Genomic DNA, 22,226 nt, shown 5'->3' on the forward strand with positions numbered 1-22,226 from the left:
TTGCCATTAGATGCACCAAGTCGCATTAGTAAAAACGGAGAGGAAGAGGCGAAGCGAGAGGGTTTACTCCGCCCCAAATCTGTCCACGAAAATAAGACCACGAAGCGAATTTTTTTTTGCATGGAGTTCAACGAAACATGCAATTGATAATTTGCTACGTGGGGATTTTTTTTGATCGAATAGAGTAGACGAGTCGGAATAGTTAGATTGTTACGAATGCACTGATATAAGTGGACGCGCATGGCATTTCGGCAACTTTGAAAAAACGACTTTACATTGCAGTTGTGCCTGCTCTCATTGTCTAGAATGGTCCCACCCAGTGGCGATTTTAGAATGTAAATCTTGGTGGGGCAAACAACAAACAAGTGGGACGCATGCCAGCAAAACCACTACACATAAAAACATATATGGGAGACTTGCTTAAATAAATGTGGTTTCTACTGACAATTGAGATGTACACACTATGGCATAGGGGGATGACAAGCGGATAAGAGGCCATCCGTAATTTCAATTAAGACATTCATGAGAAAGCGACGACGGACGTAGTCAATATAACTATTAGTTCAGCACTTTTAACCCAAGGGGTTAAAATTTAAAAGCTCTAACCTTAGAATTGGGGATGACGTACTGTCCCATGAGTGACAGAAAACGGAGCCAATCAGGTGCAACGCTCTGTATTTTCTGCTGGTTAGCCCCACCACCACCACAGAAAGCACTGATCTAGGCTGAAACACTTGCATTTTGGAGCTGCCTTACTCAAGAAAGCAAAAATAGACCATGATTGTATGCGGCTTAATTAATTAAATTATTCATTTTTTTACATTGTTTGCAAACTGATATGTGACATGTATTAATGGCAAAATAACAAGCAAAACAGGCAAGCCCACCTAAATGATGAGTTGCCACTGGTCCCACCTGATCTCTCCTCCTACTGCCTGCCTTCCATTTTTGAGGACATTTCCATTGTTAGAGCCATCACTTCGACTATCTTCAATATAATACATCTTGGTTGGGTCTAGATTTAGGGCTCTAAAGAGCAGGGTTTCCCAAACTCCGTCCTGGGGCACCACCCTGGGGGCACGTTTTGTTTTTTGCCCAAGAACTATACAGCTGTTTCAAATAACCAACCACAGTATGAGTCATAATACCCATAAAACCTAGCAGTCAAACAAGGAAATGTTTCCAATCATTTTTCCCCATAGAGGATTTTAGAAACACTTATACTGAACAAACATATAAAACGCAACATACAACAATTAACGATTTTACTGAGTTAGAGTTCATAAGGAAATCAGTCAATTGAAAAAATTCATTAGGCCCCAATCTATGGATTTCACATGACTGGGCATGGGCACACCCATGGGTGGGTGTGGGTGTTATTTAGTTTGTTGTTTTAATTAAGGATTCTAGCTTTCAATAAAACATTTCTGGAGCCTAAAAAAAATCAAGTATACCTTTCAAAATGTATACATCTACCGCTCCAATATTTGTTTAGAGAATTTGCTTCGTTTTGTTTATCATTTTTAAAGCCCAAAGTTTCTGGAGTTCAAGTTGTTCAAAGTGAAAATGCCAATAAATATGGAAACCTGTATGCCTATTTAATGTATCATTTTTGTGCATATTCTTAAATCTGTCTGTGCGCAAATAGTTCATTTCCGTTTTATTGAATCGCGGCCTAATCTTTGATTCAAGCATTAATCTACATGTTAATATACTATTAATATACTACATGTCAATTTGAACGCGGGATATTATCGGCAATGCAGCTTTTAAAGGCAGTGTTCCTGCGTGTGCAGAGATCAATCACCGTGAACGCTGCATGTGTCGGCTCAGCGTTAACCGACAACTGCATAGCAGACCATTTTTTTAAATTAAGTCATGTCAGAAATGTTAACTTCGTTGGAGCTGTCAAATCCAAAGCGGTTCTCGCGTTATACCCATCGAAGACGTTGCCATTAGATGCACCAAGTCGCATTAGTAAAAACGGAGAGGAAGAGGCGAAGCGAGAGGGTTTACTCCGCCCCAAATCTGTCCACGAAAATAAGACCACGAAGTGAATTTTTTTTTGCATGGAGTTCAACGAAACATGCAATTGATAATTTGCTACGTGGGGATTTTTTTTGATCGAATAGAGTAGACGAGTCGGAATAGTTAGATTGTTACGAATGCACTGATATAAGTGGACGCGCATGGCATTTCGGCAACTTTGAAAAAACGACTTTACATTGCAGTTGTGCCTGCTCTCATTGTCTAGAATGGTCCCACCCAGTGGCGATTTTAGAATGTAAATCTTGGTGGGGCAAACAACAAACAAGTGGGACGCATGCCAGCAAAACCACTACACATAAAAACATATATGGGAGACTTGCTTAAATAAATGTGGTTTCTACTGACAATTGAGATGTACACACTATGGCATAGGGGGATGACAAGCGGATAAGAGGCCATCCGTAATTTCAATTAAGACATTCATGAGAAAGCGACGACGGACGTAGTCAATATAACTATTAGTTCAGCACTTTTAACCCAAGGGGTTAAAATTTAAAAGCTCTAACCTTAGAATTGGGGATGACGTACTGTCCCATGAGTGACAGAAAACGGAGCCAATCAGGTGCAACGCTCTGTATTTTCTGCTGGTTAGCCCCACCACCACCACAGAAAGCACTGATCTAGGCTGAAACACTTGCATTTTGGAGCTGCCTTACTCAAGAAAGCAAAAATAGACCATGATTGTATGCGGCTTAATTAATTAAATTATTCATTTTTTTTACATTGTTTGCAAACTGATATGTGACATGTATTAATGGCAAAATAACAAGCAAAACAGGCAAGCCCACCTAAATGACGAGTTGCCACTGGTCCCACCTGATCTCTCCTCCTCCTGCCTGCCTTCCATTTTTGAGGACATTTCCATTGTTAGAGCCATCACTTCGACTATCTTCAATATAATACATCTTGGTTGGGTCTAGATTTAGGGCTCTAAAGAGCAGGGTTTCCCAAACTCCGTCCTGGGGCACCACCCTGGGGGCACGTTTTGTTTTTTGCCCAAGAACTATACAGCTGTTTCAAATAACCAACCACAGTATGAGTCATAATACCCATAAAACCTAGCAGTCAAACAAGGAAATGTTTCCAATCATTTTTCCCCATAGAGGATTTTAGAAACACTTATACTGAACAAACATATAAAACGCAACATACAACAATTAACGATTTTACTGAGTTAGAGTTCATAAGGAAATCAGTCAATTGAAAAAATTAATTAGGCCCCAATCTATGGATTTCACATGACTGGCACCGGCCCACCCACTTGGGAGCAAGGCCCAGTCAATCAGGAGTTTTTCCGCACTAAAGAGCTTCATTAAGGACAGAAATACTTATAAGCTGTCCGGGGGGCTGGTCTCAGACAATTCCCGCAGGTGAAGAAGGCAGATGAGGTCCTAGGCTGGCGTGGTTACATGTGGTCTGCGGTTGTGAGGCCGGTTGGACGTACTGCCAAATTTTCTAAAACGACGTTGGAGGCAGTTTATGGTAGAGAAATGAACATTCAATTCTCTGGCTAAAGCTGTGGTGGACATTCCTCTCAACTTGAGACGTCTGTGGCCTTTTGTCCCCAACACAAGGTGCACCTGTGTAATGATCATGCTTGAGACATCTGTGGCATTGTGTTTTGTGACAAAACAGCACATTTTAGAATGGCCTTGTCCCCAGCACAAGGTGAACCTCTGTAATGATCATGCTGTTTTATCAGCTTCTTGATATGCCACACCTGTCAGGTGGATGGATTATCTTGGCAAAGGAGAAATGCTAACAAATGTGTGCAAAAAAAATTAGGTTGTGCCCTTTCTTTTGGCTACCATTGCTAGAAAACGAGATTAATGGCTTTGAAAGAGGGATCTCAAAAGGACCATACGGTGTTTAAAGGGTGTGTCAGTCACAAGATCAACGCAATAACACTTTTTGGAGATTTTGAAGCAGCACCTAAAATAGCATTATCAACCAAACTATAGAATTACTTGTAGAATCTATCTCAAGGCGCATTGAAGCTGTTCTAGTGGCTTGTGGTGGCCCAAAACCATATTTAGACACTATGTTGGTGTTTCCTTTATGTTACCTGTACTTTTGAAAAAAGCTGCACATAAAAGGAACATTGTTCTCCAGAATATGCTAATTAATTTTAAAACAAGTCAAACGTTTTTCCACAGATAACATTACATGTCTAATAATGTTGACAAGAAGTTGATATTCTGCCATGGTTGTTGCTTTTTCCAAAAGCTTCTTCTTGGGGTCAAAATGACCCCAGTTGGTAATCGGTGCATGTCAAACATGTTGGTAGCTTGAGGGTTAAGCTTTTTGGATGAAGGCTTGAAAGATATTTACAAATTGTTCATACAAAACAATGAACCTCAATTTATTAGCATTGGGTTTATTTATCAATACATAGGGAGTTATTTAACACAGTATTGTAGAATCATACTGACAAAATGTCATGTCCTGACCAGCAGATGGAGCTGTTGTAGTAGTTTGGGGGTCAGGACGTGGCAGTCTTGTGTGTCTTGTGACTCCTGATCAGGAACAGCTGGGAATCGTTGTTCCTGATTGGGAGTCATATATGTAGGAGTTGTTTGTCACTGGGGTTTGTGGGTGGTTGTACTTGCACTGCGTTTTGTATGCCTGCAAGACTGGCACTGTTGTGGTTAGTGGTTATTCAGTGGATGCTTTACTCTTTTTTTGAAAATTAAAATATGAGTATCCACAATCCCGCTGCGCCTTGGTCCTCTTCTCTACATGACAACTTTTGTGACAGAACCACCCACCAAACCAGGACCAAGCAGCGGAAGAGGAAGGAGCAGCGACAGGAGAGAAAAAGGGAGGAATGGACATGGGAGGACGTCCTGGACGGCAAGGGAGCCTACACCTGGGAGGAGATCCTGGCCGGAAGGGATCGCCTCCCATGGGATCAGGTGGAGGCACTCAGGAGAGTGGAGGCAGCTGGACAGAGGAACCATCGGGAACGTTACGCTGGAACACGGTTGGGTAGGAAACCCGAGAGGCAGCCCCAAGATTTGGGGATGCCAAACCTGCAATCAAGACCGCCAGCGCGCCCTTTCGGTCCGGTGTTTCCCGCCAGACGCACTAGCATGGAGGTGCGTGTCTCCAGGCTGGCACGTCCTATACCAGCCCCACGCATCAGGAGTCTAGTGTGTCAGCCCAGCCTCGCCAGTCGTAAGTCGCCAGGGCTGCCCGCCAGTCGTAAGTCGCCAGGGCTGCCCGCCAGTCGGAAGTCGCCAGGGCTGCCCGCCAGTCGTAAGTCGCCAGGGCTGCCCGCCAGTCGTAAGTCGCCAGGGCTGCCCGCCAGTCGTAAGTCGCCAGGGCTGCCCGACTGCCCGGTTCTGCCAGGGCGGCCAGACTGCCCTCCGGCCCAGCCCGAGGGGCCGAGATGCCCTCCGGCCCAGCCCGAGGGGCCCTCCTGTCCCCCGGCCCAGCCCGAGTGGCCCGTCTGCCCGGCGCAGCTATCGGCGCCATCAAAGTGGGCGACGCCGAGGGTGGAGCGAGGTCCACGGCCTGCACCTGAGCCACCTCCAGGAGAGGTGGGTTGGGGAGGGAGGGTGTAGCACAGTGCCGTCGGTGACACAAAATCTAAAAAAATAATCTTTCAATTCATGAAATACAGTTCAGCAACAAGAGGTTAGCAACTGATGTTTTTGAAAGACCATTCAAGTTCATTGGGGAAGCTGGTACTTATATATTGTAACAAAATATATTTCAAAAACATGACTGTTGGTTTCAGCACAAACTCCTGTCCAGTTTCTTCTGTGCCCCAGTACAGGCAGGGGGCTTGCCTCCCTGTGGACAAATATGGGTGATCATTACATTTTAGCTCAGCCCATGACCAAGTACATGTTGATCACAGTTTCCGACTTTAAATGTAATTAATATTAAACCTCAAACAAGGACCAGTAACCCCCCTGCAACTCACCTTGAACATTTTGCAGACCAAGTTGAAAAGCGATGACATTGCTTTGTCCTGAAAGTCATCTGTGTATTCCTGCAAAGCAGCAAAGGAGGAGGAAGTGGAATGTCAATGTACAGGCTTGACGTCGGCACATAGTGTTCGATTGCATGACCGGCTATACACTTAAGAGTTTTAAGTAGCACGGTATCCGCTCAAAAAGCATGACTCAGTAACCCCATTGTTGATAAACAGTAGATACTCACCCCTGGCTGTACTATAGCCATGTTATCTACATTGTGCATCTAGTTTCAGTGCCGGCCCGGTCTTCTTACCCCATTAACAGTCACCCAGGGGATGTGTGTTTTGGCCGGACTGAGAGCTTTGGTCTTCAGGGCGTTCTCATGCATCAGTTTGAAGCCGAGCTCTCCCTTTACACAAGATGTGACACTGTCCCACATCATGGAGGGGACGTGCAGCTGTAAGCACTAGAGGAGAACAGAATGCAACCGGAGCCCTTGATGCAAACAGGTGCACAAATGCATTTTGAATGACGAAAAATGCAACAGCTGAAACATTACGTTAAAAACAGTACAATACTCACAGGTTGGGCAGCATCAAGAACGTTAGCTGCAGATTCCATGCAGTAAATGACTGGGAATGCTGAGTACCGACACACTGAATGTAGAATACATGCCTAAGCGGAAGGTATGAAATCACAAATGAACAATATTTCAGGTTACAAGCAGTTCAGACATTTGATTGGCAGGCGCACCTCAATCATGTTGCCATGACACTCTGGTTCTCCATGTTGACAGGTGAAGGGAGAATTCCCTGAGGGAAGCTCCTGTGAAAGAACACCAGGAATAAGGCTGCAGCATTAACACAACACAATATTTACTGCTGTAATTACTGTTGATTTCTCTAATGTTCTTATTCATTCAATAGTCTAACTGAACATTGATCTATCAAAAGGCCTGTACTGAGGTACAACCTGAACTTCACTTTAAAAAAAAGAAGTGCCCTACTGAACATGACACAGTGCTCTCCACTTCGAGAAGAGGCCTACCTGTGCATTGCCGTAGGGCACCAGTTTGACGTCCATGATGTCGTGGAGCATGGCCCAGGTGGGAAAGAGCTGCTGGGTGAGGAAGGCCCTGCAGCCTGGACACAGGCTCTCATAGTACAAGGTCACCTCCACTCGGGGTACTGCCAAGTTGGGCCTAGTGGCATTGAGCTCTAGACCCTGCTTCTGAACCTAGACAGGATACATGAACATGTGTGATACATGTTCAGAAAAAGCACGTGTCGTGGAATTATTCTAATCAAAAAGGAGAGACTTACATTTCTTCAAAACAAGTCAACTTTATTATTTATTTACTGCAGTAATGGAGCTTGTCAAAACTAGCCCCCCATTGGTGATTCATTGAGAGCCCAACCAGCAGGACTATACCACAGCATTTTATAGCAATATCCCTCCTCCTGGATGTTCATGACAAACAGATGTATGGAATGGGTCACAAGGTTAAAATTCGTATGAAAGATACTAATAATTGACAGCATCTGCTGTAAAAAAAACTGTTCTCAATGTGTAAAAACCAGAGTCTGACCCCCAACTCCATACTGGAGCCATCTTCCCCGGTACCCCAGTACAGAAACATTAACTCATGCTATGGAATGCAGTCTTGTTTGGCTTATCACCCAAATACATCATAAATCTTCCAGAGGCCCATCTTCAGTAGAAGACACACAGATTAAAGTGTTCTAAGAACTCCCTATTCTGTTGCATAAAACAACCATTTGATGCAATAACAGTGTTATAATATAATCTTGCAATTTCTGTTCTCACACACGGCAGGCTTACTGTTTCAATTAGACAAATAATGACTTGCCTGGAATTCACCTGAGAATGAATATTGTGGGAACCAAAACCACTTCCGACCGCCAGTTACATTTTGAATGTTTAGAAATCATAGTAAAATGGAGGGCTTTAAAATTCTCATGAAGACAAATTTAAGGTCTTAACTTGAACCGAAACAAAACAGCTTGTTGGCGTCACATTCTCATCGAGGTTTGGCTTCAGTCACATGCCCTCACGAAATGTAGGACCTCTGATGCTGAATTTCAAAAGCATGACTCATTCAATCATGGACAAGGAACTCTTTGAACATCAGTTTAAACTGAACCCACAATCCTGTAAAACAATGTTTGGGAATATGGGATATACACTCACATTTACATATATTGCAGGAGAATGTCTTAATACTTGGTGATATTACACGCATAGGACATGAATAGATTTGATAAAACAAAACTAAACTGAGCCCAGCAGTTGTCATTATAAGAATGTCTCAGTGCAGTTATTCAAACTTGATGATCCAAACTTACCCTACATTCTACTGCAATTTCCAAACTCCTACACCACTGCGAAGGGGGGGGGGGGGGGGGGGGGGGGGTATTCACAGGCCGGTTTGGGCTTCGACTTTCCTTGGGATTTCTTGAAAGTAGAGCAGAAAAAGAAGACAAATACAGGTGCAAACTTCATGTTGCTTACAGGTACTGAAGCCAAAGCCTTCCTTGACACTTATCTCAGACAACACTCTGACCAATTTGAAAAGCCAGTGGGTTGGAGCTCCTCCCACCAATGATTACTATCATCCTCAGACGTGCTAATGAGATGGATTCCTGTGACCACTTGAGAAGCCAAACTCTCTCATTGGACATCCCACAACAATTACAACAGCCATATCATCTCTTCAACCACTCCTCTTTACGTAGAGACAAATTGGTTGGCAAACAGGCATAAGAACAAACGTAAAACTTAGGCCAGTGTAAAAGCCTTCTTAATTGATTGATTCATTATCTAATAGATAATTAATAACATATATACAGTCACAACATCAAAGCAGTACCTAAATAAAGCAGTCCATCATCAGTAGTGACTAACTTCACAGAAAATTGCCAAGACAACAGTGAGGAACATCATAGACCATCTGACCACATTTTGACAGTAGATGTCACAATTCTCCCAACGTTTACACTCAATTGCCTTCTGAGCAAGGGATTACTTATCTCAGAAAACTGTTGGTAAAAACGTCAACAAAAAGGTATTTTGACAACTATACTCTTTTTAATAAATGGTTAATTTAGTCCTATACAAAACTACCAGTCAAACAAATACAACATGAAAATATACCATTGTTTATGTGCAGCCAGAAAGTAATGCAATAACAATTTTACAGAGTTGGACTAATGTTGCTTACAGTCAATTTTAAAGTGCATTTTGCAATGTTTTGGGGGGTTTTCCATGTTTCAAAGTACTTAACTCCAACCTATGTCAAGGTTGTATAAATTACAGTTTCACAAATACAAAAGTTTAAAACCAAGCAGTCTTAAAAACATTTGAATGTCAAAATACAACAAACACTATGACAGAATTTCATTCTAAATAAGCTTTTGAGCAGACAAATAGATTGTTTTTAATCTATTTGGTTATTTAGAGATTGTAAACACATTAAATATAAATGTAAAGAAGATCAAAAAAATTCACATTAGCTTATTCAATTAAATCTGTTCAGGTTATGATGAACGAATAACAAAAACACTGAAACAGACGGGTTTCACGGCCTTTCATAAAAACACATTTCAAACAGACCCTTCAAAGTGCCTCTTCAATGATGCCATCCTTGTCTTACAATGAATGAGATGTCCACTATGAGGAGTGTTTCTGACCTATCATAGCCGGTTATTGTAAATAAATGAGCATGTTCAAGTCCAATTGTAATAAAACTCCTGAAACATAAGCTCCCTATTCATGTCTTTGTCGTGCATTTACAGTTCCAGATTTAAACATTTGGCAAGGCAACCTCCCTACTCAAACCTCAAACGTTTACCCACTCACACTCTCTCACAAGCTGAAGAAGCGTTTGGTGTTTTATGTTGCACCGTCATAACAGTCTGTGGGGCAATCAAGCATAGCTTTAGTCATAATCTCCAATATGGGCCCAAGCCCACAGAAAAGGCGAGGGGAAAGACATAACAATTCCTCTGAGCCTGGCTCACTGTGAAAAGACTGTCTACACTTTGGAGGACAAGCATAGTCTTACACTGCAAGTGCAATTTACATACAGCACTCTCTCACATGCCAAAAACCCCTGCAATCTCACAGTTTTCAAAGATCCTTTGACCTGAAGGGTAGCCTAACTGAACAGGGCTCTGGTTGAAATGCTATGTTCAGTAAATAGTACACAGACTATTAATCTGTCATCTCTCTCCAAGGAGACCTTTTCTCCTAACTACCATATAAACATGAGAAACGGGTTTACCAGATCAACATAACAAACAAAACAAACAATGTTGACTGTTATAAAACGTACATTTTCACCAATCCCAACATGCTGGGCAATTGAATCACTCCTAATAGTGAGCAATAAAATGCACCAATGCAATGTCATCATAATATGTAAAACATTGTCCACTTTTAGTACCAATAACCCCATCACCCCTGCTTCTGATAAAGGTTAAGAACATGATAATGATACTATACAAGATCTCTAAATCAAGTGAGATTCTTGCGTGCAAAAGCTAATGATTTATGACCTTCTGTGTCCCTGACATTGGATTTCTACCTCAACACCTCCTGTAGTCTTGTAAAAAAGGTCTGATTCATACACAAGAAATGTGAGGGTTATCAATTTCGATAACCAGGCGTCATCAAGTTGTCTCCTAACTCGCTGCGTAGTACTAATCAGTTTGTCAAAGTAGTTTGTTCGAAATCTAACAAGAATATCTTGTGCGTGTTAGCGTTACAAAACAGATTTGGGAGCTTGTGTCCTGAGAAATAAGTGCATTCATAAAGTGTGTCAGGTAAGGTCCAATGAAAGAAAATGCATTTTGAATCATTGAAATAGGCTACTTATTCCTTAACGTGGGACTGACAAATACCTCAGTTCATACAGCATACATAACCTAATGTCAACTGCAAGCAACTCATCCCCCCACAAGATTTACCAATGATCGACTCGAAAAATGTGAACAAAAATCAATTTTCAACATGGACAATTCCAACACCACCATCATACACACACTAATGCAGGGGTGGGCAAGATTCGTCTTCATAGTGTCTTTCCTTTAAATCAGAAACTGATTGAGACCTGGGAAACCAGATGTGTGCACTCTGAGCAGGCGGTGGCAGTAGTGCCAGGTACAACTCTGAGGGAGTTGCCCATCCCTGCTGCTCTAAGGTCCATTTCAGATTTCCAGATTCACACACAGTGCTGTACAAAACACTTGGCATCTGATTGGGGCCAGGCATCCACACGGACTCTGATTTACAGAGAAATAATGGAACACAGAGGATTAGAACAGAAGGCACTTTCACCACCAAGTGTTCTACCATGTTCTACTGTGAAAGGGCACATAGCATGAAAGGTTACACAGAGAGCAGATAGAATGCTTTCTTTGTGTGTGTGTTCCCCAACGCTGTGGATTTTTTTGTTTGTATTAATATGAACTTGAAGTAAAGAAATAAAGCACTGACAGTTAATAATTACTGTTTAACCTCAATTAGCCACAAAATCCCTAGTTTGAAAGCAACTGTTTTTCTGGAAGCTGTGCTGCGCCATTTCCCCAAAAAATTTCCCCCACCTGTGCCAGCCCCCTAGTAATTTGAGTTCAACCAATGAGCTTCAGCCCCTCGCCATGTCAGTAACAGCTAGCAAGTTGCAAATGAGCGAGACAGAAAGGAATGACGTGGTGCACATGTGACGTAGTATGCAATTTTGGCTTCTTTCAGAACTACTGGCTAAAAAGTAGTCAAAAGTACCGTAGAATCCCTTTAAGCATTTTACCACAGTGGACAATGTGAGCAAGGCTTAATGTAAACAGAAAAGCACTTCTAGGTCTTTTCGTTCTCCATGTCTTGAATATCAAACCCTCTCGCAAAAAGCCCCTCTTTAACTCTAGAAAAAAGTAACAGAAAAATAAAGAAATACATTTCAAAGTCGATTTCAAAAGAATCTACAGCAATTACTTTGAGAGATTTAAATGTTTCTCCAAAAAAACTGTGTAGTGTTGTAGAGATTTAACAAAAATAGAACATGTAAATGTGCTCCATGTCAAAATCCACTCTGCCCTTCCCCTCCTCTCAAACCCAACGCGCAGAAAGCTGTTTGCTTTTTTGTTTTCTTGTATGGGAAAAGTGAGGGTTTGTGGTCTTTATGAGTTCTGTGTGTTTCCTCTGTGTGTGCCAGGCCCTGTCCGGGTTATCTTGCGTCTCATCTGGGTTGCTGCTGGGTTAGGACAGGACATGCCAGAGTTACATTCAGCAAGTCATTGTGCTGGATCAGGGAGGTGTGTCTATAGTGAAGCACCAGCTCTCTCAGGGAGCTGTACAGGTTGTAGGGTTTGGCGAAGCCGTAGCCCGTGGAGGTCTTGAATATCACACAGTGCTTGACGTCCCCGTCCACACTGCACGTATTGATATGTGAAGTCAAGAACAGAACCTTTGGTTAGCCGAAACACAGCAGTAAAAGTGATATTTCACCCCAAAATCACAGTTTGTCAAATGGTTCTCAAGACCTCAGAAGTGGACTATTATCAAGATCTACACACCATAAATGTTCCTGCTACAGTGGTTCCTTTTGCTGCAACATGTTTGTGGTAGATGGTGGCAGATTGTGGTAAATTACCTCATTCTGTCATTGCGCCACACTATCACAAGGGGGAGTTAGAACGCTGGTTATGCTTTTGGTTTCTCTCCCCTGCAAAATTAATTGCTTTATTTACCACAGTGTTTTCAAGACCTGAGCTATTTATTAATTTACTTATGAACTGTACTAGTTTATTTAGGCAATTAAATGTATGTTTAGGTTAGGCATATTTTGTAGGCTATTTTGCAGCACAAAACTATATTTGTCAGCATGAAGCTGAGTGACTCACTCATTCGTGGCTTTGGATCAAAATAAATAAATACCGACATTCTTTATGCATCATTCCCAAATGTTCTGGAATCCCATAGGTTGGACGAGCTGAATCAGTTGTGTTACTGCTTGCTGGAACAAAAGCCTGCACCCATAACGGCCCTTTGAGGATAAGATTGGCCAACCATGTTTTTAGATGGTCCCTATATTTCCTATGCATTTGAGATTTTCAGCATCTCGGCAGGTGAGGCCGGAAAACATCTGATAAACCTGGCTAAACCCCACCCAACTGTCTAGCCGTATTCCAACCCAAATCATTCTGTATTCACTAAAGACTTGTTCACACGGCAAGCCTTAATGGTCAAATCAGTTTTGTTTTTCAAATCTGTTTTGGAATACTGACTGTCAAACAGCAAGTTACATGTGACCAAATTGCATTTGCTGACATGGCTATGCTAGTTGTAATCCTAATGACGGGTATGTGTGCAGTGGTGTAGGCTGATTGGTGGTGGTGCTCGTGCTTCCTATCACTCAGAAATGATGGAGCAAGCTAAGGTGGTGACAACAATGCCTGCCACGGACGTCTCCCAGTTGCTTTGAATGTTCAAAATGATAGTGTAAGAAAACATGTAAAGCCTCGAAAGGATAAGATGAACTTTCAAAACAAGTCCTTTTCTGGATAGCCACAGCAGTCTGTTTAGCTTTCTAGCACATTTACTAATTTGTTTGTAAACAATTAACAAGCTAGTTAACTACCACATGTTCTTGTCAAACTGTCAACAGAGTAGTTAGCAAGCAATAAGATATGCCAAATAACAGTCTAAAAACCACTTGAGGGCAAATAAATTACATTTAACCGTTCAGACACAAGTTGCATGGCTAGGAATCAGATTGGTATTTGATTTCAAACCACCTACGAAGGTGGTTTGAAATGTGGTTTGAAATATCTGATTCCATGTGCTTTTTGGCTGTTCACACTGCAGGGGGGAAAACGGATTAAAATCGGATATGCAATACAGATTGCGGAACAAAATCAATAGTTACATATCGGATATTTTTTTGGACGATATATTGTACCGTTTTGACAATATCGCAATATTATGTTCGCGCTAGTTTTCTGTACCTGCACCAAAATGGCAGTATTCTTCCTTCATAGCTTGTTCTCCATCTTCTTTTAAATAGGGACCCAATATGTTTTCAGCACTTTTATTTCCATGACTGATCAAAACTCGTTTTCTCATGGCTCTCTTGCCACTCTGCAGCAGTAATATTTTGGAACATTGAATCGCAATAAAATCACAGTATTGAATCGCAATACATATCGTATCGGCACCTAACTATCATGATAATAATCAGAAATTCCCAGCCCTAATATGCAAAAAAAATTGGATTTGAGTCACTTCAAACTGCCAGTGTTAACAAGGCTTTATAGACCCCAGGTCAGGCTAACGGGACTCACACTACAGAGCAGGCGTAGGAGCCCTTCTGGGACTGGCTGTCTCGGATCAGGAAAGTGCCGTCACCCTTTCCCCTCAGCAGCTCCTCGGCTTGGCCGCGCTTGATGTCGCCCATGTACCAGGTGCGCTCATCGAGGTGCGGCACGTCTTCCTCCTCATCCACCAGAGAATACAGGCTGGGAGGTAGAGGGGAAGAACGGCAGACATGGGAAGGAAACCAGTATCAATACGATACACAATACGACATGATAACACATGGTAATACATTACAACTGGCTGATGGCCACATTGGTTTCACTCACTCTTCCATGTCGTTTTTGATCCCCAGCCACTCGTTAATCTTCTTCTGTCTGGTGCCCTTCTGATTGAGCCACCTGGGACGTTAACACAAGCAAACTGTTAGACTGCCATGTTCCTAAATATTGCAGTGTGTGTGTGTGTGTGTGTGTGTGTGTGTGTGTGTGTGTGTGTGTGTGTGTGTGTGTGTGTGTGTGTGTGTGTGTGTGTGTGTGTGTGTGTGTGTGTGTGTGTGTGTGTGTGTGTGTGTGTGTGTGGTAGAAGGGTATAACTTACACCAGGTACTGGTCTCGGATCTTCTTCAGCTGTACGAGGTCCGTTTTCAGGCTGCTCATCTTCTTATCAATCTCTCGGTTGTCCGTCGCATGCTCCTTCAGGTCCTGCCCTAGCTTCCTCTTCCTGTCATGGATCTCAGTCACCTGCGACTTCAGCTTATCCCAATTACTTTGGATTCTGGAAGATGGAGCGACAACATTGGTAGGTCCCCCACTTTAACTACCAGCTTCATAGTGAATCAGAGGGCTAGTTCAAAGCCTGTATCACAACAGGAAAATCCTAGAGCAAGCAATGTACTGTGGATACCTCTCAGTATCTTTGCTGTTTCCCTCCATGAGGAACTGGTCAGTGTTCTCCTTGCTATAGCATTCTTGGGTCTCGCACTGCTCCTCGGCGATCTTGATGGTCTCGTTGAAGGCCTCGATGGCCGTGCGCTTCATCTGTAACTCCTGAAGTACAGGGAAAACAGATGAGATTGTGCTAATTTCAAGTGCTATGGAGCCCAGACCCAAATGTGACAGTGAAAACATAAGTGTTGGATATGTACCTGAGAGGTGCGAGTATACTCTTCATACAAGACGTCATATTCCCGGCTCTTCTCCTGGCACTGTTCGTGGTACACCTTCAGTTGCTCTCCTACTGCTTCCACGTTGTCCCCTTTCACCACCTGATCCTGGAAATAACAAAGACCACAAGTCACTAACTGACCACAGCACTTGAGATGTTGAGATAAAGTACATTCAATATGGGCTCAGTGTATTTCAAATAGAGAAGGGCAGCAAGCAAACTGTTCGAGCCTAAACAGAATTGTTTGGTGACATTTCAGACAAGCTTAAGTGCTCTTGGGAATGCCATGGGTTATTTTCCTTCACGCATATGCCATAAGAAATGTAGGGCCTTCCAGAAAGCATTGGGGTGCTGTTCGAAGGCTGCATTCCTTCTCTCTTATAACATCTCTATTTAAAAACCAAGGAGTCCCATTAAGATATGGCCCAGAAGCCAAACCAAGACTGAGGCCCTTCAGAACAGGATACAGAACACTATAATAATAATAATAACAGAATGAGCCTACCTGCTGATATTTGGAGATTGGGTACAGTAGCCGTGAGTCCAGCTTGGGGTTGTACTGGGCCAGCGACTCGTGGTGATAATACAGGATGAGTTCCACCACAGAAGCAAAGGCCAGCGGCTCAGAGAAGCCGTACTTGCCTCCTTGGTGGAAGATCTTGATCAGCTGGTTGTTTCCTCCTTTCCTAGAAAAGTCCCGAGACGTTGTGCAACATTACTGAGGTTCTGTGAAAGACTCTGGAAGCTATCCATAGTGGTAAAATGCCATTGCACTTCAAATGAGTGACTAGGCAAGCGCAAACTTGGAGTGTATTTTAGGAGGGACAAAATAGTCACTTTTAGAAAGACTTCATTATTAATACCCTTACCTGAGAGTCAATGTATATTCTCCTTGCACCTTGCTTGAGGCATCTCGGACCAAGAAAGTGCCATCTGGTGTGTCTCTCATCTTGTCATTCACCTCATCTCTGGAAAAATATATACAAATATATAGCATGATTATGTAATTAAAGATGGGTGAGTAAGACGAGTGACAATATTTTCTTCTTGAAACAGAAGATCGTGTAAATAACTAAGTGTGGATATCCATTATTTATACATTTTACCTGGAAATGTCTCCCCAGTACCACTCTACGTCAGCCATCTTGCTGCCATCCCCACTGATGACAGAAGATGCCATGGCATTGGTTTTGGAAGGCTTGGGAGGTAGGGCTGTCAAAGGAACCAATAGGTGGTGGTGTTACAAAACAGCGGGACATCCAATCAAAATTTACCCAGGAGGCAAAGATGGCTTTTTAGTGTAATAACCTTGTTAAAACCAAGTATAGAGTTCATTTGTTATATTTAATTGGTATTAGATTTATAAGGTGATCGAATTGCTCCTGAATTGTAATGTCATTAATGCATTTATTTTAATAAATATTTATTTAATGTACAAGTGAATAGGTTGGTTTACTTCTAAGTTTAAGTTTTGACCAATAAGGTAGCTTGTTAAGCTGTGGCCAATGGAAGAGTTGACCTGGTTAACAGGAGGCCTGGGAAAAAGAGACGTTGAAAAAAGAGGGAGAGACGTTGACAGACAAATGTAGAGACATTATCAGTGTTGGTGAAGAAAAACTATGAAAAAAGACGATAAAAATAGAACAAAGCCCATATCTACCGAGTTTTGAAGGGACATACGGATTTGATTTTACAAGAGTTGTTATTATTTTTGTTAAGAAACACTTGGAGGCTGAAGCTACCGTCGCGTCGTGGAGGTATTTGACAGCTCGACGTTAGCCTAGCATTGTGCGTGACCTGGAGGGAATTGCTTGTGGAAGATTAACGAGTTCATGTTTCCATGGGATATCTGTTGCTGCTAAGGGGTACTGTCGGCATTGATAGCTGTGCTTGCTGTGGATCTTTTGAGGACACCTGCTGGGAACTGCTATACTTCAGCGAATAAATATCAACGAGTAGTGAGCAACTACAACGGTGGGGCTTATCGGGACTTTATGTACGGCATAATGTTTTTGGAGCTCCAACGCGCGCCAACGGGTTTAACCAAGCTTGCAAGTAATTTGGACATGGGTCACGACTCATTGGGGTTTATTATTTTTTATTTCTTTTGATGTAGTACATTGAAAATGTGATAATATACATCTTTACACTTATGTCTGTTATATTGGTGGAGTCATTTCCTGTTTCAGTTTAATTTAATGCATGGGAAAGCATATCCTTATATAATAACATAAATCTATAATCATTCTATCTGAAGTTAATACTCTAGTTGTCATAACCTTAGCGAGTTTACCAATAGGGATTCTTATTGGAGATGTCTTTCTCACCTAATTTCCCATGCTGTTCAGATATTCTAAATAAGGTAATATGGTGAGAGTCACATTCGAGCCTGGTGAGGGGGTTACATTAGTGAGTGTGCTAAATTGTTGTGAGCTTGTGTGTTTACCTGATGACATCTGGTCCAGCTCCCAGGCCCTCGCCACCAGCAGTCTCTCCAGCACTTGAACCTGGGCAGGAACCTGATGACCTTCTTCTGATCTGGACACAAATAAATACACTCATGCGTAAGTCATTCAGAGTACGGTGGAAAGCTTTGCTGTTACAAGTAATTAAGGTAGAGAGAGTTGTTCAATGCGATAAGGAGGGGGGAGTCATATTTTACATTAGTACCAGATGGATGGGTGCCATAATAGGACTTCAGTTACTAACATGTGGGACATTGGAAAGGTGCTGAGGGGATGTATATATTCTGTTGACTATAGAGAATAGTGTCCTTCCAGGAAAACAGACAGGTGTTATGGCTTCAATCTCTTTCTGGCTCCATCTGGGGCCCATTCCTACAGCCAGAACTCTGTAGACTGACAACAGCATGCGCTCTTGAGGATGCTGGCACTGTTAATGCATTCTCTTCCTCTCTATGTCTGTTGGCTGGCCAGTGTGTCTCTCTCCCTCTCTCGCTGGCACAACAAAGCCCTCATAAAAGTGGCAGAGGGACCTGCCGCTTATGAAGATGGCAGGTTTTTATCTCCCTTCAAGATTAGTCTAAATTTGAGTTTAAGTAAAAACAAATATTTTGTCTGAAAGTTTTATGACCAACATAGGTTCAGTATTTGTTTAAATGTGAAACTGACTCAGTGGTGAGCAGAAGAGGGCTGAAGAGGAATGCGAGGGTGTGGGGGTCCAGGCCGTTGTGGGCCGAGCTCTGGCCCACTCGGTCCAGGTGTCTGAGCAGGTAATGCAGGGTAAGCAGGCTCAGCAGGGGCACAGTCGGGGGCTCCAGCGCCTTCGGCAAACGCCTGCCTGTCTCCCCGACGGACAACTCTTGGATACAAGAACCAGCAAGGAGATTGAGTGACAATCTTAGTGCCTTGGCTGTGAGACACAATGGTAAGTAAGCAACATTATTTTCTATCCAATGCCAAATTAACATATTTTGCGTTTGCATTTCTACGTGATTCCAAAATGTACACAATTCTTTTGACAGTCCTGAAAGTGTGCTTCAATGATGGCCTTTAACCTGTTGGGGCCAGGGGGCAGTATTTGCACGGCCGGATAAAAAAACGTACCCGATTTAAACTGGTTACTACTCTTGCCCAGAAACGAGAATATGCATATAATTAGTAGATTTGGATAGAAAACACTCTAATGGTTCTAAAACTGTTTGAATGGTGTCTGTGAGTATAACATATCTCATATGGCAGGCCAAAACCTGAGAAGATTCCATACAGGAAGTGCCCTGTCTGACAATTTGTTGTCCTTCAGTTGCATCTCTATCGAAAATACAGCATCTCTGCTGTAACGTGACATTAAGGCTTCCATTGGCTCTCAGAAGGTGCCAGAAAGTGTAATGGGGTGTCTGCTGTCTCTGGGCGAAGAACAGCAGGAGAATTTGTGAGTGGTCAGCCTGGGGACAGTGACACCGGAGATGCGCGTTCATGAGAATTCTAAAAAAAATTCTATCAGCCTTTGAATGAATACAACGTCGCCCGGTTGGAATATTATCGCTATTTTACGAGAAAAATAGCATAAAAATTGATTTTAAACAGCGTTTGACATGCTTCGAAGTACGGTAATGGAATATTTTGAATTTTTTTGTCACGAAATGCGCTCGCGCCTCACCCTTCGGATAGTGACCTGAACGCACGAACAAAACGGAGGTATTTGGATATAACTATGGATTATTTGGAACCAAAACAACATTTGTTGTTGAAGTAGAAGTCCTGGGAGTGCATTCTGACGAAGAACAGCAAAGGTAATCCAATTTTTCTAATAGTAATTCTGAGTTTGCTGAGGGCCAAACTTGGTGGGTGTCAGAATAGCTAGCCGTGATGGCAGGACTATGTACTCAGAATATTGCAAAATGTGCTTTCGCCGGAAAGCTATTTTAAAATCTGACACCGTGATTGCATAAAGGAGTTCTGTATCTATAATTCTTAAAATAATTATGTATTTTGTGAACGTTTATCGTGAGTAATTTAGTAAATTCACCGGAAGTTTGCGGTGGGTATGCTAGTTCTGAACATCATATGCTAATGTAAAAAGCTGTTTTTTGATATACATATGAACTTGATTGAACAAAACATGCATGTATTGTATAACATAATGTCCTAGGAGTGTCATCTGATGAAGATCATCAAAGGTTAGTGCTGCATTTAGCTGTGGTTTTGGTTTTTGTGACATATATGCTTGCTTTGAAAATTTTGGTAGGGTACTCTCCTGACATAATCTAATGTTTTGCTTTCGCTGTAAAGCCTTTTTGAAATCAGACAATGTGGTTAGATTAACGAGAGTCTTGTCTTTTAAAATGGTGTAAAATAGTCATATGTTTGAGAAATTGAAGTTATAGCATTTTTTAGGTATTTGTATTTCGCGCCATGCGATTCCACTGGCTGTTGACTAGGGTGCCCAGGGAAGTTAAATTGTTTTCCTTAGTTTTGTTTGCCACCAAGTAGAATATGCTCCTTGCATCAGTTCTTGATGAGATGCATGTGAGTGCTAAAGGTGCTGTTACCTTCTTCCTCTTGCAGGGTAGTCTTCAGGCTGGGATAGATAGACTTTGGGATGACGGGGGGTGGCAGGTCCTGCAGGAATCCCATCAGGGCCTCTGAGAGAGCCTGGGTGTCGTATTGGCCCATCTCAGGCCCAGAGAGCTCTGTAAAAGACCACTTTAGTCGTTAATTCAGACACCGCAGAGTCCGTTTGTGTACATCGCTGGTTCTCCTGTTCTGTGGTAAGGTCTCCAGAGAGTGTTGTTGTGGTGTGGCAAGTGTTACTGGTGTGGCTAAGTGTGCTGTCTGGGAGACAGTGTCCAGACTAGTCCTACGACAGGTGACAGTGTCTGAGTGCCTAAAATAATGTCCTCCTCCTCTTCCACCGCTGCGAAAGGCAGGCAGGCCAGACTGGCTGGGTGCTGTTTACTGCTCCGTCACGCCTCAGCTAGCAAACAACAGCTGTCTGAAAAGGCCTGCCTGGCTCGGTCGAAGTCTCTCTATCTGAGCAGATAGACTGTGGGGAAAGTGTCTGGCATGTGTGAGCACAGGGAGGGGAGAATCTGAGTTGTTCTGTCTGTGTCATGTTAAAGGTATGTGTGGGTGGGTGGGTGGGGGGGTCTAGCTTACACTTGTTCTGTCTGCACATGCAGCAAGTCCCAGGTCACATGAACTCTAGGAACAGCCTCTCCAAGTAAACCGATCTTACAAAACACAGTGTTCACTTTCTCCAGTCGAAACAAACTGTCATGCAATTATAGATATAACAATCGGAACATGAACTTGTAAAGACAATGCTATTACATTTAATGCAATCGTACTGCCAATTTTACTGAGTTCATGTGAGGAAATCAGTCAATTGAAATAACTGAATTAGGCCCTAATCTATGGATTTCACATGACAGGGAATACAGATATGCATCTGTTGGTCACAGACACCTTCTTTTTTTTTTTTTTTTTTAGTTAAGTGCGTGGATCAGGAAACCAGTCAGTATCTGGTTTGACCTCCATTTACTTCATGCAGCGCGACACATCTCCTTCACATAGAGTTGATCAGGCTGTTGAATGTGGCCTGTAGAATGTTGTCCCACTCCTCTTCACTGGCTGTGTGGAGTTGCACAATGCTATACACGCTGTCTGCCATCTTCCCAGTACAGTTGAAACCGGGATTCATCCGTGAAGAGCACACTTGTTCAGCATGCCAGTGGCTATTGAAGGTGAGCATTTGCCCACTGAAGTTGGTTACGACGTTGAACTGTAGTCAGGTCAAGATCCTTGTGAGGACGACGAGCACGCAGATGAGCTTCCCTGAGATGGTTTCTGACCGTTTGTGCAGAATTTGTTCGGTTGTGTAAACCCACGGTTTCATCAGCTGTTCGGATGGCTGGTCTCAAGACGATCCCGCAAATAAAGAAGCCAGATATGGAGGTCCTGGGCTGGCATGGTTACACGTGTTCTGCGATTGTGAGGCCGGTTGGACATACTGCCAAATTCTCTAAAACAATGTTTTATTTAAAACAATGCTTAGGGTAAAGAAATTAACGTTCAATTATCTGGAAACAGCTCTGGTGGACATTCATGCAGTCAGCATGCCAATTGCATGCTCTGTCAAAACTTGAGACATCTGTGGCCTTTTATAGTCCCCAACACAAGGTACACTTGTGTAATGATCATGCTGTTTAAATAGCTTCTTGATATGCCACACCTGTCAGGTGGATGGATTATCTTGGCAAAGGAGAAATGCTCACTAACAAGGATGTAAACAAAA

General features: G+C 42.6%; 2 protein-coding genes across 2 annotated transcripts; both read right to left on the minus strand.

Annotated features, from left to right (window-relative positions):
- Positions 1-5,348: 5,348 nt before the first annotated feature.
- LOC106613467 (gamma-interferon-inducible lysosomal thiol reductase-like) lies at positions 5,349-9,637 on the minus strand. Its single transcript, XM_082956588.1, has 8 exons — positions 9,609-9,637; positions 8,342-8,450; positions 7,023-7,211; positions 6,729-6,800; positions 6,558-6,650; positions 6,289-6,441; positions 5,981-6,049; positions 5,349-5,847 (listed from the first exon to the last, which is right to left on the minus strand). The coding sequence occupies exons 1-8, from the start codon at positions 9,635-9,637 to the stop codon at positions 5,788-5,790; spliced, it is 774 nt and encodes a 257-aa protein (XP_082812714.1). The 3' UTR covers positions 5,349-5,787.
- LOC106613635 (phosphatidylinositol 3-kinase regulatory subunit gamma) lies at positions 8,406-20,827 on the minus strand. Its single transcript, XM_014216093.3, has 12 exons — positions 20,482-20,827; positions 18,602-18,791; positions 17,917-18,008; positions 16,577-16,682; positions 16,340-16,438; positions 15,976-16,156; positions 15,451-15,576; positions 15,210-15,352; positions 14,904-15,080; positions 14,633-14,704; positions 14,333-14,506; positions 8,406-12,421 (listed from the first exon to the last, which is right to left on the minus strand). Exons 1-12 carry the CDS (start codon positions 20,603-20,605, stop codon positions 12,229-12,231), a joined length of 1,677 nt encoding a protein of 558 aa, XP_014071568.1. The 5' UTR covers positions 20,606-20,827; the 3' UTR covers positions 8,406-12,228.
- Between the last annotated feature and the right edge of the window lie 1,399 nt (positions 20,828-22,226).

This window comes from Salmo salar, chromosome 10 (assembly GCF_965601325.2).
Source record: "Salmo salar chromosome 10, fSalSal1, whole genome shotgun sequence".
Lineage (NCBI taxonomy): Eukaryota > Metazoa > Chordata > Actinopteri > Salmoniformes > Salmonidae > Salmo > Salmo salar.